The sequence below is a fragment of the Apus apus genome, chromosome 4 (genome assembly GCF_020740795.1).
Source record: "Apus apus isolate bApuApu2 chromosome 4, bApuApu2.pri.cur, whole genome shotgun sequence".
NCBI classification, from domain to species: domain Eukaryota; kingdom Metazoa; phylum Chordata; class Aves; order Apodiformes; family Apodidae; genus Apus; species Apus apus.
The window spans coordinates 66,451,438-66,469,397 of record NC_067285.1 but is presented as its reverse complement, the minus strand read 5'-3'; the positions used below and the strand labels follow the sequence as shown (position 1 = coordinate 66,469,397).

General features: G+C 38.3%; 1 protein-coding gene across 14 annotated transcripts in view; it reads left to right on the top strand.

Annotated features, from left to right (window-relative positions):
- PDLIM5 (PDZ and LIM domain 5) overlaps positions 1–17,960 on the top strand; it is a 128,395-nt gene that overhangs the window by 71,321 nt on the left and 39,114 nt on the right. For 6 of the 14 annotated variants that reach the window (XM_051617120.1, XM_051617125.1, XM_051617121.1 and 3 more), the window contains exons 4-8: positions 526–568; positions 1,886–2,298; positions 6,679–6,696; positions 6,993–7,165; positions 8,754–8,790. In XM_051617120.1, the coding sequence (XP_051473080.1) occupies positions 526–568; positions 1,886–2,298; positions 6,679–6,696; positions 6,993–7,165; positions 8,754–8,790 (684 nt within the window). Of the gene's footprint in view, positions 1–525; positions 569–1,885; positions 2,299–4,855; positions 4,873–6,678; positions 6,697–6,992; positions 7,166–8,753; positions 8,791–9,355; positions 10,363–17,960 lie in introns of those variants that run through there. The other 8 variants (XM_051617134.1, XM_051617131.1, XM_051617130.1 and 5 more) reach the window with 8 other exon arrangements.

Sequence of the window (17,960 nt, the reverse complement as noted above, 5' to 3'; positions counted from 1 at the left end):
TTTTTACAGAGTTCAAGTGACATTAACCTTACCTCAGAAGACCAAAGACTGTGCAGAAATTTTCTGTTATTTAACTTGCTAAGTCCTTCAGAACGTTGTTGTTGTTCTAAAAGAAGGCTTTCTGGTTTAAGCCTGAATAAAGGTTATGCACTGTTTAAAATGCAATTTATCTGACTAGAGCTTTTGAGTTATGTTACAGAGTTTCTTATGAAAGGATGGAAAACAATGAACAAATTGGAGCTGAAGTCTCCTAACTGGTGATACGGTTTTATTATACTATAAATCAAGTAGTACTTGACGATAGATGCTAGAGTTGCTAATGTTGTATCTGGATGAATTAATCTAGTTTGGTTTTTGCCTTTTTCATGTATTATCAACAATGTTGCAAGCTTAATGAGTTCATGTTTCCTTTAAAGGAAACGAAATATCTTGTATATCTGTGGGTGGATGTGGTGATTTAGAGGGAAGTGTTTAAACATTAAATAACTTTTTAATTATTATGTATATATGTTCTTCTTTTTCCAGAGTGGCTTTTGCGTCAAAACCCGATCTTATTAATGTACCAAAGGTATGTTCATCATCACAACCTAGAAGTGTAGCATGTGGCACAAACTGTTACCCATCTGTCAAACCCTGTTGTTGATAAGCACTGTAATTCAAACTTTCCTTTCAATGTAACTAGCTAAATTTCCCTGTATTAGGTTATGAGTATTGCAGCATAGGAATCTTTTAAGTTATTTCCCCCATCATGCCCTTAAGTAAGAATTGAGAGACCTGGCAAATTATTATTAAAAAGTTATCTCCCCACCCTTGGGAATATTTTTTTAGAAAGATGTTGGTAAAGTTTTTCCTCTGTCCCTAGGAAAGAAACAGTAGTAGGGTTTCTTTGCAGTGGAATTTTTTTATTTTTATTTTTAATGGGTGCTGAAATCTTCCTTTGTATTTGAAAGGGGATTATCTAAATATTAGTTTCAGAGAACAATTTCCCTTACTTTGCTTAGAGTCCTGGGGAATTACTTGTTCTCAAGTTCTTTTAATGTTATGTTCTCAAACAATAGTTTTGCTGTTTGCAAATCTGAAAATGCTTAGAGTGCACTTGAAAATCCTCCCCAGTGGACATAAATATTGTATAATATATTATTGTTCTGCTGACCATGATTTGAAAAGCCATAGTTTGGGAACTGGCATGTTAAAACATGGCTCCCAGAAAAAAAATAAACCAAACCAAAACCGACCAAAACAAACAGAAAAATCAAACAAACCCATAACCCCCCAAAAAACCCCAAACCGTATTTTTTGAGTGTTTTAATCTGACAAGTGTATATAAAGACATTATGGCACATTGATGGGGGTGCAACTGGAAAAAGCTCAGAATCCTGAAGCACTGGCCTCTAATGGTTCTGCTTTCAAGGGCCGTATCAACAGATCAATATGCACAAGTGTGCATGTACACACACACTTGCCTTTTGTGTATGGGGAATGTGCGTATCTCAAATTGGGTTTGAGAGGTGGAATGTGATTTTTTTCTTATGAATGACACTAATATTTTCCCCATGAGTTGCTACCCAGTGGGTTTTGCACTAGAGTAGTACTTCGGTTGGTCTTGAATTTGATTTGTGGGTTGTCTGTTTTGAATGTGATGAGAGGAGTTATCATCATGAGATTTCATGTTGATTGTGCCTGCCTGCATTGGTCCCTTTCCTATAATGCATGGCTCGTTTTTTCCTGTACATTTCATGCTGCAGCCTTGGTAAAACTTGCTTCTGTACTTTGTGTCATGCTAGGCAGGTCATGTCCTCTGAGGATGGCAAAAATCCCTGCTGAGGAATGTGCATGCGTTTGCCGTGGTTTCGTGTGTTTCTTTTTTGTTTCTCATCTCGCATAGGGAGAACCTACAGAAGTAGTTAAGCCTGTGCCCATTGTCTCTGCTGTTGCACCCAAAGTCACTGCCACTGCGAGCGTGGCTTACAATAAGACACCAAGGCCGTTTGGAGCTGTAACCTCTTCCAAAATCACCTCCATCCCATCACCGTCCTCCGCCTTCATGCCGGCCCAGGCGGCAGCTCCGTCCCCGGTGGCGGCTGCCACCCCGGCCCGGTTTGCTGCTCCGGGGCTGCATGTTAACGCCAGGCCTAACGCCGAGCAGCGGCCGCCTGCGCCGAGCGCTGCTAAACCTGCCATTAATGTCCCACGGCAGCCCCTCCCCAGCCCCGCTGCCAGCGACGGCGCCCAGGACGTAGCCGAGGGGCCGCAACGAGGAGTCAGAGAAAACCAGGGGGAGAGTAAACAGCAAAATGGGTAGGTGGGATTTTTTTTTTTTTTTCCTTGCTCTGAGGGTGTTTCCTCACAGGAGAAAAGCTGGGCTTGTTTAAGGGCTCAGTAAAACACAGCTCGGAGGAGTTGTCTCATCCTCAGAAGCAAATCTCTGAGGAAGGATGCGGGTGCATCCTAAAAGGGATGCTTCAAAGGGGTGAGCCAGACTTTCAGTGATCACTTTTCTCAGGCATGGCATTATATCAATTTATACAGTGTCACAAGTAAATTGAATCAGGACCACAAAATGTTTTATGTGATGGGTTGTATCACAATGTGTTCTGGACCTTACAACAAGCCTGGTATTAATTCCAATGTCTGTGTCTCACTGTGTATTTTGACTCCTGATATGAGGACTGAAAGCAGCAGGCACTCAGAAATGCAGAGCAGTCTGTCAAGAAGGGGGTCAGCAAGGTTCCAGAAGGGGGACACACTACTTCTCTATGCAATGCACAGGAAACTTCAATACGTGTGCAAGGAAGCTGGCAGGATTGAGCAGATTTTTTTCAGCATTATAATGTACATACCTTAACTTTAAATGTTACCTTTACCCTAAAAAAGCAGCAAAGATTAAAAATGTGAGTAATTTTTGTATTCAAGTGATGGTTTATATTACAGTCGATATCAGAGACCTAACATTTCAGGGGCTATAAGGCTGCATAAAAGGTTATACTATATCTGGTGTAGCACCTAGACTACTAAACAGTAGATTAGTAAACTAAACTGAGCCCAGTAGCAATCCTGGGCACTGGGACCTGCACTGCTGCCCTGTTTCAGTGGCACGCTTTTGGCCAGGGCCACATTGAACTCTCAGAAATTCTTGGGCAGGGACTGGTTTCCAGCGGCTGCTGTGCTGCAGAGAGAGGAGGAGGCTGGGCATGAGTAGTCCCATGCCAGTTGGCCTCCATGCCCAGCAGCAGTGTCCAGCAGATCGAATTAAGTAATAAAAAGAGGAGGAGGGGACCTGTAGGTTTCTCTTTCATCTTAAGAATGTAAAACTTGTGCTTAAAACCTAAAAGCTGTGGTTACTATTTTCCATCCCTCAAAGGAAAGGGCAGGAAGAATACGCCTAGTGCCTTTCTCCTCTGATATTCTCTCAGTATATAAAGTATATGAAGAACCCTACAGAAAGGTAAACATCTATGTCAACTAAAATACAGAATAAATTGCAGTTTCAGTTGAGCTTCTCATGGAGAAAAAATTCTTTAGGTGCCTATTCCCTTTATATTGCAGTACAAATATTTTCCATATGTGGACTCGTATAACTCAGTCCGTATGCATTTTATATCATACCGTTGTCATGGTAACATCCAGCCCTTTCTTAAACAGCTGATGGCAGGAGTCTACACTACATGGAAGCTGGATGAAATTGGGGGATCCCAAGGCAAGGACTTGCTGGATGCTGGTACACTGGTTGAATACCCTTTACCAAACTATCTCTGTCTTTCCAGGAATGCTATTTTAGCAAATACAGTGTAGGCAGTACTCAAAACCAGCAATTAGTACTGGAAAAGATTAACATTAGCAATGAAATGTAGTCTAGTGAAAGGAAGTGCTGCAGGCACAGAGTAAGCACTTGACAATCAAGATAGCATGACTGAGTGAGCACTGTTATGTGCCCTGCCTTGCTGTTAGGGAATGAATAATGCTGACTGAAGAGTATCACAGCTGACAGGTCAAGAAATCCCTGTCTTGCTGCGAACCTTGCAGATATAGTTTGGAAGAGCTTGAAAGCATAGAGATGTAAAAATCTACTTTATTTTGCCATGTTTCTTACAGTAGTGTGTTTGGGCTGTCTAACTGTCTTGCATTCCTAAAGCAGAAAACAAAAACAAGGAAACAAAAGCCCCTAAAGGGATTATATTGGTCTACTGCTTACACTACTTAGTTTTATTTAGAAAAATGAGGTTTGTACAATAATGCTTAACTATCTCCCCATTTAAAATGGTATCAATGATGTTTACGAAATATCAGAAACATTGAAGTTTGAAATAATGTATCAGTCTGAACTAAATTCCATTTTGTTTCTACATTTTGTACCACTCATCTCAAAAAAACCCCCAAGCACTCAAAACCAAACACTATCTTGTTCATAGATAGCACTGCTGAGCAAAGGCAATTCTTCAGACCTGCACCTTGTCATACTCAGAATTTCCTCCCTCCCTCCTGGGTCCCCTGAAACCACATTCAGGATATAAACTATTTGCTCTCACTTCAGGATGAGGAAGGAAGTTTTGTTTCCCTTGTTTAGTCCTGGCTTAGAAAGAAAGCACTTTGCCTTAATTAGGTTGCGTGCAATTATGCTTTTATCAAGACCTTCTTGCCAACTCTTGCATGAAAACGTGCCTGCTGCTTAAAACAGGCAAGATGTCCACAGGCTTCGCTCAGCTGGGCTAAATTTTTCCCTTGTAGGTTCTCTTGATGACTATAAGTTTGACTTACATGGTATGTGGCTTTACCAGAGCTTGGATTTGGAAGCTCCTGCAATATTTCAAGAAGCAAAGAATGTATTAACGTATCAAATACTTTTTTTCCCTTGCAGATAACAACAGTGACAAAGTTAGTATCAGCAGCACTGGAATTCAATTATGGTCATTTTTCTTGTTGGAATAACCAGCATGTATTCTTGTTTTGCAAAAATACAGCTCTTAGAGATTTATATTTAAATTTTGCAAAACAGCTTCCGCTTTTCTTGGTACCTTATTAGCATAGTAAATGGGCTTGTCTGCATTGGACATGATGTGCTTTTGCTTTTCACTGTGTTAAATTTTGCAGCTTTTTTTTATTCCGTAAAACAGAAGTAAGAGTAACATCCATATACTCTGTACATATTAGGGATATGTATATTAGTACATAAATAAATACTGTTGAGCTTTTACTTGCTTGACTTTTCTCCCCTACCTCAAGGCTGAGTTAGGGGAGAGCCTGTCTCGCTGAACTTTCTTTTGTCTCTAGCACCACCTTGTTGCCTCAGTAAGTCATTACTAGTAGACTCTTAAGCTTTAAAAAAGGGACCAGTAGGATCCACAAGAGAAGTCAGCAGGATATTTTGTTTATAATATACCACTTTCAACTAATGTGAAAGACTACTTATTTCACTGTGGTAGCTGCTAGAATGCAGTCAACTGCATTTCCATTTCCATATAGTTCCATGCCTTTAATTACTGCTTTAATTTCCAGATTCCTTTTTTTTTCTATTAACTGCTCTGATGCTTTACTTCATTTTTTCTCTGTACTTCTTGTACTCCATCTTTTACTAACTGTGATGTATGATACGTGTACTTCACTAGTACTGTGTGTTGATGAAATCCATCTTTTGATATAATTTTGTGTGATACCTTTCACATTGTTCTTTGAAGTGTCAAGTATTTTTTTTAAGCTTAAGTATATACTAATGTGTTCCACTGAATGGGCCTAATTCTTACTTGTTGACAACTAATAGAATACTAACTTATATTTTCCACTTTTCTTAACCAGAAGTACTTCAGATATTAAAAGTACAGTGGGAAATAGTAGCAAAAATAAAAGTGGCTTTTAAAGTTTTGTGGGTTTTGCTTTTAGTTTTAAATTATTATTAGAATAATTTTGCACAGTTAATCTCCTGTAAGTTACATAAAAATGTACATTTAAAGGGTATAAAAGATTAATGTTTTGGGATTAAAAAAAATGTATAATTTAGGAGTAATGTATACACAGTATGAATCTTCTCTTTCCTTTTCCTAAACTGATCAGTGCCATTACATGTTGTTTACACTAGTTAATGAAAGAAAAGCTTTAAAATTCTGTATTTTTGCAAGTCTCCTTGTGCAGGGAATGATAATAGCATGTAGGCTACTGTGGGGAAAATTTTGAGATGAAGCAGTTACCTCACTTTTTTGACTCTCCAAGAGGGTCTCAGGTGTCTGTGCCTTCAGGTGATGCTACAGAACATTGCTTCCTACGCTTTCAAATGGCCAGGTTCTGATCCAGGCTTTGCCAAGCTCAAAAAACTTGGTGTGCATTGGGTTGCCCTTCCACACAGCTGGTGCTTTACCTCTTGTGAAGCAAGGGGAAAACTTGTTGAGGGGCAGCTGAAGCAAAAAAAGTGGACCGCCCTGCTTTACCAAAACAAATTTCCTTGTCATCCCTGTAAGGAAATCACTGAGTTTAATTTAAGTGTGGGAGTTCTGTGCTGTAGTTTTGGTAGTAGAATGAGACTATTACTATTAATTGGATTTCAGTGCCCTTTCCCACAAAACTAATTCAGTAGAATCATTAGATGCACTTCTGTTTCGAGTTTCTGACTTCATTTTTGTTTTCTTTTTCTCCTTTTCCTGTTTATGCTGGGAAAACTTTCTCTTGCTGTCTTACTCTGTCATCTCCAAGGAAAATCCCACCCAAACGGTAAAAGTTTAAACGTGTCTTGATAATAATGTTTTTTACTGTTTCAAATGCTCCAGCAGTGAAGCAAGGAAAATGATTTCAGTCAGGTTAGAGTAATTATCAAGCTGTTTGGTTCAGAGAACTGAACCTGTGTTCAGGTGTGCCTGGAGAGCTCACAGCTGCGCATCTGCATCCGAATGCAGAAGCAGTCTTAAACAGTGTGAAAAGCTGCAGTTCTGTCCATGTCTTTATAGCTACCCCAGTCCAAGTGGTCTCTGAATGTTCTTGCTCACTGCTCTCTCTTCTTCTTGATGCAGCCCTCCACGGAAGCACATTGTGGATACCTATACAGAGTTTTACCACACACCCACCCACAGTGATGCCAGCAAGAAGCGACTGATTGAAGACACTGAAGACTGGCATCCCCGGACAGGCACCACCCAGTCCCGCTCTTTCCGCATCCTTGCCCAGATCACTGGCACTGACCATAGTAAGTAGTTTGGTGAAATGAAAGAAATGTGAATGGAAGAAAAGGAAAGGAATGTTCTTGGACAGATGGGTGTTTTTAAAAGCTGGGAGTAGGGGGAAATAGGAAAAGATTCAATCACATCTCTCAATGTTTTCGTCTTGGATAGTAAACACAGTAGGCAGAATTTCAGTGAGCTTTTTGAAAGAAAATTTTTGAGGGGACTATAGTAGGAAAATGTTTTTGTAAAACTCTTGCGGTTCCTAAATAGCTCAGGACATACGCATTCCTGTACATTATTCCTGCTTGAGTTGAGTATTAATACATTTGAGGTAAATCTTAAAATTTCCATTTCTACTCCCCCAAACATTGGCAGATATGTATTTGTTTCTTTCCCATACTGTATCACCAAAAAGGTAGTATTACTGTTCAAATGTAACACTCAAAAATGAAGGTGTTGTCAGGCATGTAGAATATCTCTGACAGTGATACAAATGTATGTGATCTGTAATGATTTAACCAATCAGAAGCATAAATCCATAGTTCCTCAGTTTATTCCCAGAATGTTTCCATCCTCTGCTATGCTGTGGTGTATTTACATGTACTGTGGACTGGAACAGATGATACAGTCATCGGGGTCATTTGCAGTCACATAACTTTATTGTAAACCTTCCATTTCATATTCTGCTGTCAGTTCTAATTAAGTGGTTGAGATCTTTCATGTTGTGTAAAAGCCATTAGAAATGCCATCAGGAGGTTTGAACTCAGTCATGTTCAGATCAGGGCACCTAATGTGGAGGTGATTATTCTCCTTTTCACAGCTAGTGCTACAATAACGAAGAAAGGGAGGAAATAAGACACCCTCCTCAGGGACGGATTTAATTGTTAGCTTTCAATTCTCTGGTAGAATTACTCTAGAAGACAATGGTAACATCTCCTGAAATTAGGATTATTGTCCTTCTGTGATAAATATTCTGAACTTGGAGAGTTACCTGATTGTTTTGTGACCCTGTGTTGTGCATATGGATTAATGGATCATTCTCTCTTTAGATTCTCTCATTAATCCTTGCAAGTGCAGAATATGATATCTGAAATGTCAAATAACATGTCATCCAGAAGTGATTAAATAATCATGTTAACAAATACTATAAGGAAGTGACTGCAACTGCATTTGCCAAATTTAAAATCGGGGCTGGGAACTTATATTATCCCATGTGCAGTCCTCTAGCACCTTGATGGGTCACAGCCTGGCTGCAAACAGACGGTTGGATTATCACCTGATGCAAGCCCACTGGATGTTCGTCCAAAAGAAATGCCTCCAAACTTCCATCCAACTACCATTTATCTTCACCTTCTCAACTCGCCTTTCTCCATGCCAACGTGGAGAGTGGGCCAAGGGAAAGGGCAGAGACCAGCAAAGCCACCTTTCAGCAACCCTGCTGGCAAAGGGGCTCTTAAAGTTTATAGACGTACCTCATTTTCACTGGGGCATATTTAGAATTGCGGAGTCCTGTCAAGCCTTATTGTAATTTCCTGCTGTGGTGAATGTGTTGGCACAGGGGAGAATCTCAGTGTACAGTGCCCTGGAAAATAAAAATTTTCTGTTTTGCAGTGAAAGAACCAGAAAATGAAGCTGCAAAGAAGACTAAGTGAGTTGATGTTTCACATTTTTCTTACTTTAATACTTTGCATGTCTCAATTCTTAACTGATAGTGTTTGGTGTATTTGTGTGACATCTGGCTGTTTTTAAAATGTTGCTTTTTTTTTTTTTTGTGTTCCACTTCAGCATGTGAAAATCAGGCCTTTCTCTGCATAGACCAACATTTTTAAATATGCTGTCCGGTATTAATGTTTGTGCAGGAGATGGAGATGTTCCGTAAACTTGGACTGATTGGGTTTTCTGTACAAGGTCAACTTGTCAAAGTGTTTTCCTTTTCCTAAATCTACTCAGGCATTTTTGATTTGCAAGTGTGGATGAGATTGCAGGGCATAGCTGAAAAGTATTACAGTTCTGGACTGTGAACGAGGTTCAGCTGTCTCCTTGCTTTGGGATAAGCCTTGTTCAATGACTTTACCTAACACTGGATCCAAGTTTTTGACAGTGAGGAAGGCACTGTGTGGATAGGAGTAGTGCATGGTGATTGCATGCTTGCTTGTGAAACTGCTGAAGACAAACTTCCTTTCTTATTTTTCTCCTGTCACTTCTTTCCACAGGGAAAAGGTTCCCATCCACGTCTTTAGCCCCAAATATACAAAATTACGTGACTGGCACCATGAAGTCTCAGCACGTGTTCTTAATGTCCAGTGATTTTACCCAAGTTGCAAAAGCAAAATACAAACACTTCCTTCCTTTCTTCTTTTCCATCTGCTTTGCAAAAAAAAGAAAAAAGAAAACTTATTTCACTAGCCTTACTGCAAGAGAAAGTCTAGCCTTTTCTATACTTTTCTAACACTTTCTTACTGATGTGTAAAAATGAGAGGAAAATGTTTTTGTGCTAATCACAAGTTGACAAAAACCACGTATTTAAAACAGAACAACTTGGGTGACTGAATCTCCCAACATGGGGGAGGAGATGGCTGTTGGAGTTTTGTTTTTTTTCCCTTAAGGGAGTAATTTGCATTGCTGAGTTTGAGTTACTGTAGGTTGTTAGAAAGCAGAAAATTATGAGCAAAAGAATAAGAAATTGTATTACTTTGATTTCGGGACTGGGGGAAGAAGACAAAGAGGGAATTGTATGCACTGATTTCAAACTGTTGTATTTACCAGGATAATTATCTTCGATTTCACTAGATTTTTAGCAGATCAGTTTTAGAGTGGTTGTAAATGTTTTACAAAGTAGAGCAAGAAGACAGACTGCTTTTAAGCAAATAAAATAAAATTAGAAAAAAAAAAGTCCAATGTTGTGAATCGAAGTGCAAGTTCAAGATAAAGATTCTGCTGCTTAAGCTAGTGATATGTTCATATTGTGAAAAATCTAAAGAAACGGAGCAGATTGTTGCTATGTACCTGTAAGAGCTTCAGCACATCCTCTTAACAAGAACAAGATTAGACAGCAGTATTTATTTATTACAGAGTGAAGCTAATAGGCTTTCTTGTGTTTATAAAAGCTTCATGGCCCTATGGTTCTCCTGTAAAATAATGTATTATAGTAGCTACTCATTCATTAATTTATGCTTTCTGAAGCTTGAAGAGTATTTTAATAAAAGTTGCTTTTATCTTAGCTCTGTCTGTTTTTCTTTTGAGTCTCTCCGACTCCTTGAATAGTTTTCTTACGCACGTAGCTGTAATTCACCATCGCAGGTCGTAGTAAGAGAAACAATTAAATCCTTGCTGCATAGTAGAAACAATCTGAATGGTACAAAATTACCAGCGTAGTAGAGTTCCTGATCATGTTGAAAACAGAGTATGTGTTTGTGTTGCCAAAATCAGCATGAGATTTGCAGAAATCAATGAAATGGTTGACTTTTTGGGGGGCTACAGGAGTAAGAATTCTGCGAAGTAAAACTCTTGGCTTTTGCAACACTTACTGAAGCAGAGAAATTTCAAACCTCCAAGGGGAATTGTAAAGCACACAGGGAAGCCCAATCTTTCATGATTGCTTGATGAGAACTATTGCAATTGGCTTGTAGTTTGTAAAGCTGACCTACACACTTTTCTGATGGAATTGGTCCTGTGACCAGATGGATGTCTACTGCAAAAGCTTCTGTAGGCTTGGGGGAGTTGGGTTTTTTCTTATTGCACAACTTGGAACATTGAATGGAATAGAGACCTTTGGAAGCACTGTAAGCTTGTGTTTCTTTTTCACGTTTTATACTGCTGTACAGTACAGAACTACCTTATGGGATTTGTGATTTTTCTTTAGGAAAAGCCAAACAGAAAATGAAGACTTCAGGTAACAACTAAGTTATCTACCACTAACAGTCACTGATGTGGATGCCTAACAATGCACAGCATAAAGTAGAATGAAATTTGCAGTGGTAATGATGGACCAAGGCATATCACATCTTGCATACCTTTTGGGTTAACTTGTTAGGGGACAGTAACAAAAAATATTCACTTTAATAATTTCACTGAAGTCTGTTTTGATGAGAAATGCCAATCAGTTTTATTCCCCTCCTCTGTCACATAATTCAGTAGTGAGTACTCTGTTACTAAACCGAGTGTGTTACTGAGTGCACATACACTACAATATAATCATTTTATAGAATGCTGCATATTAAAGTAGGCATGTGAAGTAGTGTATTAAAATTGTTTTGCTGGGTTTAAGTGATTTTTTTTTTTTTTTTCATGAATGGAAAGTAAGATGGGAGTTTCAGAGGATGTCAGTGCAGTTAAGACTAGGGCAGGTTGTCACTTAGACTCACTGTAGAATTTGCTTAATAAGGGCAAAATGATTTAACTTTCAAGTGTATTTTTATGTTTTGGAGATGTCCCTAGGTAATGAGAATATATTCACATTGGTGTTTAACTTAGCATTATGTTCATGTGTCTTATCAGCTCTTAGCTCTTGCAAGGATGAGTTGCTTTAGTGAGAAAGGGAATAAAAAAGCCTCTCTAAGTAATCCAAAGTACTTAAGCCTTTGTTTTGATTAAAATCAAACCTAGCTGTAGAATCTTATGTATTGAAGATATGAGAATAGTTTGAGAAAGGCTAACAACACTCTTAGTTTTCTATAAATTCACAGTAGCCGATCACTAGTGCCAAAAATGTTTTATAAATGTGTGAAATTAATTTCATTTACTGCTTTAAATATGTTACCTCTTAGCCCAATATTCTCGTTGCACAAAACTTTATGTGGAATTTTGGGGTTTGCTACTGTTTCCAAAACAGTGGACAGACTGCTTTTCCTTTTGCATGTGGATAATATGCCATAGCTCATGTCTGATTCCCAGCATAAAAAAAAAAATATTCTGAGTGGTTTTTGATACAAGTTAGTAAGCTTTCATTCAAGAGATCACCCAGAGGGATGAATATGACAAGCAATGATATAGAAGCTTCTCTTCCATCAGTTATCTACAGATAAATATCCCAATTCAATAGTATTTGACTTTTCAGGTAGGCACTGTCCAAGATAAACGTCCTGTGGATTTTTTTTATGGTTTTTTGTCCCTAAACTGTAACACACTAGGGATTTTCGTGTGGATAAAATAGGTTTTTCTTTTCAGCAGCTGGGTAAGGACGGATAATAGAAATAGAAAGCACTCACTGAAATGCATAAATTGCAACTCTTAAACCACTTACTTAAAGCTTAGAAAGGCAAAGTCTAACCTTAATGTAAAGTATATTTATGTGTTTTAGTAGTTCTCATTCTGCAGTACCCTATTTCCAAGTATTTTTTTAGTGTTTACTTTCAACCATTGCCTTTCAAGCAACCAGGTACAGGTTTAGTTTTGGCCTTAAATTGTAGAATCAATTCATTGTCATAAATCATTTATTATTTCTTTTTCACCCATGTCATAAATACCTGTAAAGTATACCTGCAGATCTACCTAATGGAGCAGGAGCCCAGGATACCTCTATTAATCTGGATGGAAACTCGGTAGCTACCCAAACTTTGGAGATGCCACCTGTACCGGAATTTCCATCCACACCTTTACCACTTATGAGGTCTGCTCCCTGGTCATTCTGAAGTCTGTTCAATAATTTTTAGTACTTAAGGCTCCCTACTTTATTAAGATACTTAATTCTGCATGCTAATATTAATAAAAACAAAACAAAAATAAATACCCCAAGACAACAAAAGGCAGCAATGCCTACTTCTGTGGCTATTTTAGTCTGCTCAAAATTGTGGTTGTGATTCCTCTCTACCCCATAGTTTACTTTCTTTTTGTGTGTTACAGTGAGATGTCTGACAGGTGCTTTTCTTCAAGTAGAAGCCTTAAAGACAATATTTTCTAATTTTATTATTTTTCCACATGCACTGAAAAAAAGGAGAATATAAAAATACTGAGCAATACATAGTCTAATCTTCACAAAACTTAACACCCTAAAAAAATTGCAGCAAAAAGTGTTGAAAACTTCAGGAGTGAATTCCTCTGGTTTGTATCTGTTTCTTTTCCAGTATTTCCTAAATGTTTTCCATCACATACTGTAAAATGAATATATGTGTTCCATCTTTGGGAATGTAAAATACTGCTTGGCTTTCTGAGTTTATAAACAGAGGGACACTTTTCAACCTTCACTAAAAACATGACACTTCTTAAGTGTATTGTGTCTCATTTTATAGCCCTATTTGTATTTTGCAGTAAATGCCACATCTTTGGTTTGGAGTTTGTTGTTTGTTTTCTTTTTCAATTTATTAACACTTTCATGCACAGTGTTTCCTGTTCAGCATACTATTTCAATGTGGATTAAAAATATCTTTTTCTGTGTATCTCCATCTGGTTTTATTCTTGTGAATGGAGTGAAAATGATGCTAGACCAGAACCTGCAGCTGCTCTTTTGCCAATAGCAGAGCCCTGCCCTGGCAGTGTCCCCTCTCCCACACTTTCCGGTCACATTGTTGAAGCAGCTCCTGGGAGGTAAATCACTGAAAAGGATTCATTCTGTATGTTGTTCTAGCGTAGATTTGTCTGTCATAGGGGAGAGAGGATTGTTTGTCATTCACTTAAAATAAACTTTATTAATATGCCATGACTAGTGATTTTCCTGGAGGGAGAAGGTAAAGAGAGATGAAATAAAACTGAGCAGACTCATGAACAATCATGTGGATACCAGTTAATATAAGACACAATATTTATTGCGTGTCCGCACGTTGTCAGTGGGTGTCCACCTTGTCACATGCATGGAGTATCTTTTCAGTGGCCTCAACAACTCAAACATGAACTCAGATTTCTTCAACACACAGAAAAGTGCCTTTATAAAATATAAACCAATTAAAAAAATATTATTATTTTGTATATAACACTGTGCTGTGCTATGATACAATCATAGAAAACTAGACTATTATCTGGCAAATTTCCTGTAATTTGCCTTGGGTAGCTTCACCAACCCTTAACTTGGCAAATGGGTGATGTTTTGTAGGTCATCTATGAGCACTAGACAAGGACAGTAATTTTGGATGTAAGACAGTGAGAGTAATTTGGAATGTTATGATGCTATTATTGAAGGTCAATAACGTTTTCCAGTTGTTTGTGTTTCATAGCATGGGACAGTTTCCTAATTCCAGGTACCTACTGTTCATTACATACGCACAAACACAAAATTATAACATGAAATAAAGCCAGTCCTTCAAAAATGAGATTTGGATGCCCAACCCTTAGGCAGAGACTTGTCCTTGTGAAAAGCATACAGGAATATACTATTGCCTGTACTGCTGTGAACTCTCTGCAGCTAGAAATATAATACTAAGATTTGGAATTGTCAGTTTTCCCCTTTAAAGCAATAGTCTCAACCAGCTGAGAGAGATGAAATCTCGCAACAGAATATGTCAAGTCTGTTTATTTGCAAGGTCTTTTGAGGGCTATTTTGATGTCTGGGAGAAGAGGGTACCTTTATGAACTAACAACAGATTAGTCAGAAATGGATGGTTGCTGATTAGAGAGGTTTGCTAGGACCGCAGGCCAGTATCATCATGGTAACCTTTGGTTTGAGTAAATACAGAAAAAATATTTGGTTGTGATGGTTTCAGCAGCACATTCTCTTAAATCCCAGGAAGCAGGGACTTGAGTAGTTACAAGTCACCGAAGATGAAAAATTAATACAAGGTACATGACAATACTCATGGTGTTGTTCTTTTGTTTGGTTTTGGGTTGTTTTCATCCCAGGTTTTCTGAGATGAAAAAAAATTTGGGGGAAAAGTACTACTTCAGTAATTGATTTTCATGTTTGTCAATGAAACTCAAGTATGATTACACGTACTGAGCTGCAAATGCCTTGCAGGTACTGCTACAACTACTCTGTTCTGAGTACCAAGGACTTCTTTCTAAATCCTAGCTCTGGCTCTGTGTCCAGGGAACGAAAATTTAAATCTACTTTCAATTGAGATCTATGGCTCTAAGTTTGTTATTTGGCAAAATTACCCTAGCAAGAGAACAGCTTTAAAATGAGCCACAGGAAATTCAAAAGAACAGCTATGATCATGGTGGCTCACAGTGAGAGCTGAGTATTTAGACAAATAGTAAAAAAAGTAGACAGTGGGGATTTTCTACTCAAGAAGGGTGGAAATCTGAGCAGCTTCTGCATAGCTGTACAAAGGAGGATTAGTGTTGAGTGTGGGAAGGAGAACATAAATTTGACAAAACTATGTAGTCTGGGTTCTCTCCTGAAATGAGAGGTTGCCGGTGTCGCAACTGCATTCGGTGTTTGCTTTGTTACTAAGTTGATGTTCCTGCTTTTATAACACTCTCTTGGGTGGGAAATACACTCCTATATGATCTCCCAAACCCCTTTTTTATAAAATGGCAGCCAGCAGAAATGTGGATGGAGTAATTGGTATGTGGCATGTTAGACTTATAGTAAAGCAGAATCAGGCTATTTGAAGGTAAATAGACTTGCCTTTGCCACTAAAGCCTCACATTTTTGTTGATGACTGGCATAGGTCTTTATTTTTCTAATGGGCTCCATCTTTTCTTGGCTGAAGCTCTGTGATTTGTACCACCCACTACTTAACCACCAAGATGGAGAAAGAGCTTGCTATTAAATGTATGAAAAATGTATGAAAGATCTGGATTTGATTACTGGATTAAAGTTAGATTTGCTGGTTATAAGACAGACTCCATAATAAAAAGCATAACGCTTTTTTTAAATTGTAGTTTTAGTTTTTTATTGGAAACTTAAATTAGTCCTGTGGTAATATGGCAAACTACGGTAATTTATTGTGTATTACTACTCAATTTCATATATGCTATGTCCTGCTATAAGATTAACAGTAAAATATTTAGGAGCAATTACTGCCTTTCCAGAAACTTGCAAAAAGTTGTCTTAAAAAGTCATCCTGGCAACTTTAGACCATGTAAACCACAGAATCTGGCACTTCCTGAGAAATATAGAACTAATATAAAACAGGACCAGTGCCAGCAAGTATTTAGATTGTTCTTATTTATATGTACTTTTTACAGTCATATAGACCTGCGTTTATTTTCTCTTTTAGTGGATTTTTTCCTGACAGTCATAAATACAAAGACTCAAGTATTAAATAATTGGTATTTTCATTGTCTACTTTATGATTCATAGACAGCCAAGAATATTCTCTGCAGAAATTGTAATCTCCATTTATTCAGCTACTGCCCAAGCAAGTGTAAAACAGAAATATACTGAGTATGTATGTTTATGTGAATAAGGTTTGGAATCAGCTTGCTCTCCCTTTGGAGCATAAACAGAGTGTGATTTATTCCCCTTTTCCTCACCTTCTTCAAGACCCTTTTTATGACTTATAAAACTTCACAAAGATGCTGTATGAAGTTTTTGAGAACTTGAGGTATAATCTGTGCATACCTGCGTGTTGTTGTGAATTGTAACTGTTGCTGTAATCTCCTCAGATCAGCCAGATCTCCCTTTCAGCAGGTTTGACATTTCTGCATGAGTCTTCCTAAACAAATTTCCTTGGTTTTAGTCATCATGCAAAATGGAATTGGTAGAGACAGGAGTTGCTCATTACATTTGCAAATGAGCATTGGGCTGGGGAGAAGTCTCAGATGAGCTGAACTAAAACTGTCAGATCTTCTACAGTTGTCTTGCTTTGGTGACAAGCCAGAAGAATTAAAATATGGAGGAGAAATACTGTTTTCTTTTGGTGAATGCTGCTTGTCCTTCTACTTGTTTTTATTTTAGCGAATTTTTATTTGTGAACCCTTTGGAAGCCTTACCCAGGTGCTTACCTCATGCCCTTACAATTGCTCACGTTTTAAATACCAGCAGCCAAGTAGCTGCAGTGTCTAAATTGTCACCTACTTACACTAAGTAGAGTTTCTAATATGCTGGTTGTGCTCTCATTCAGGTTTTTTTCAGTTTTTTGGAGTATCTCTAAACTACCCAAGTAGTTTGGTTTTGTGGTTAAACAAGTCTGGTTCTAAGTTCCCAAGCTTCAGCTATAAAAGTGCTCCAAGAAACAGTTTCAGCATGGTCCCATTCCTGGGGGATGAGTATTTGGTTCCTAGGGAAGAAAAAAAACCAGCATTGCATGCTGTTCACACTTTCTTCTTAAAGATGCAAGGACATCAACTAAAAAGGGTTGTCCATTACTGTTTGGTATTTTTAATCTAGTAAGAAATTTCTTGTCTGTATATTGTCTCATTATAATTACTTGTGAAATTAACATCAACTAGGAAAATAACTGCGGAGTTACTGGCTCCAGATGCAACAAGGTTTTTGACATCTGATAAAGCACCTTCTCTCCCTGTGATGTGTCCAGTGGCCAAACAGACCTCTAACACACTCATGCCCACCGCCATGGCCCTGCAGCCACCCTCTGCAGCCTCTCCTGTGGAAACAGCCCTTGTGCTGCCTCCCACTCCTGCCAGGTACATCCGAGTCAGCTGGGTTAGAGAGACACACTCAAACTATAATTTAACATACAGTTTCACCTGATTTTTTAAAAATTATTCTTCTGTGATGATGCTATCAAGATGGAGCAGCTTGCAGGGGTAACTCCCGACCCCCATGCTGCTCTGGAAATTTGCATAGTAATTAGAAATTTGTGTAGCTTTTTTACAGGTTAGAAAAATAATTAAATAATTAAAATGGCCCTTAGGTGGACGTAGGGGAACCACCCGTGGACAGGAGTTTCAGTTGGAAGGTGACTTGTCAACAGTTGGTCACATGGGGTGAATATTTATTGTCAAAGTGGGGTTTTGGGGTGAAGGGAGAGCACAATGTGC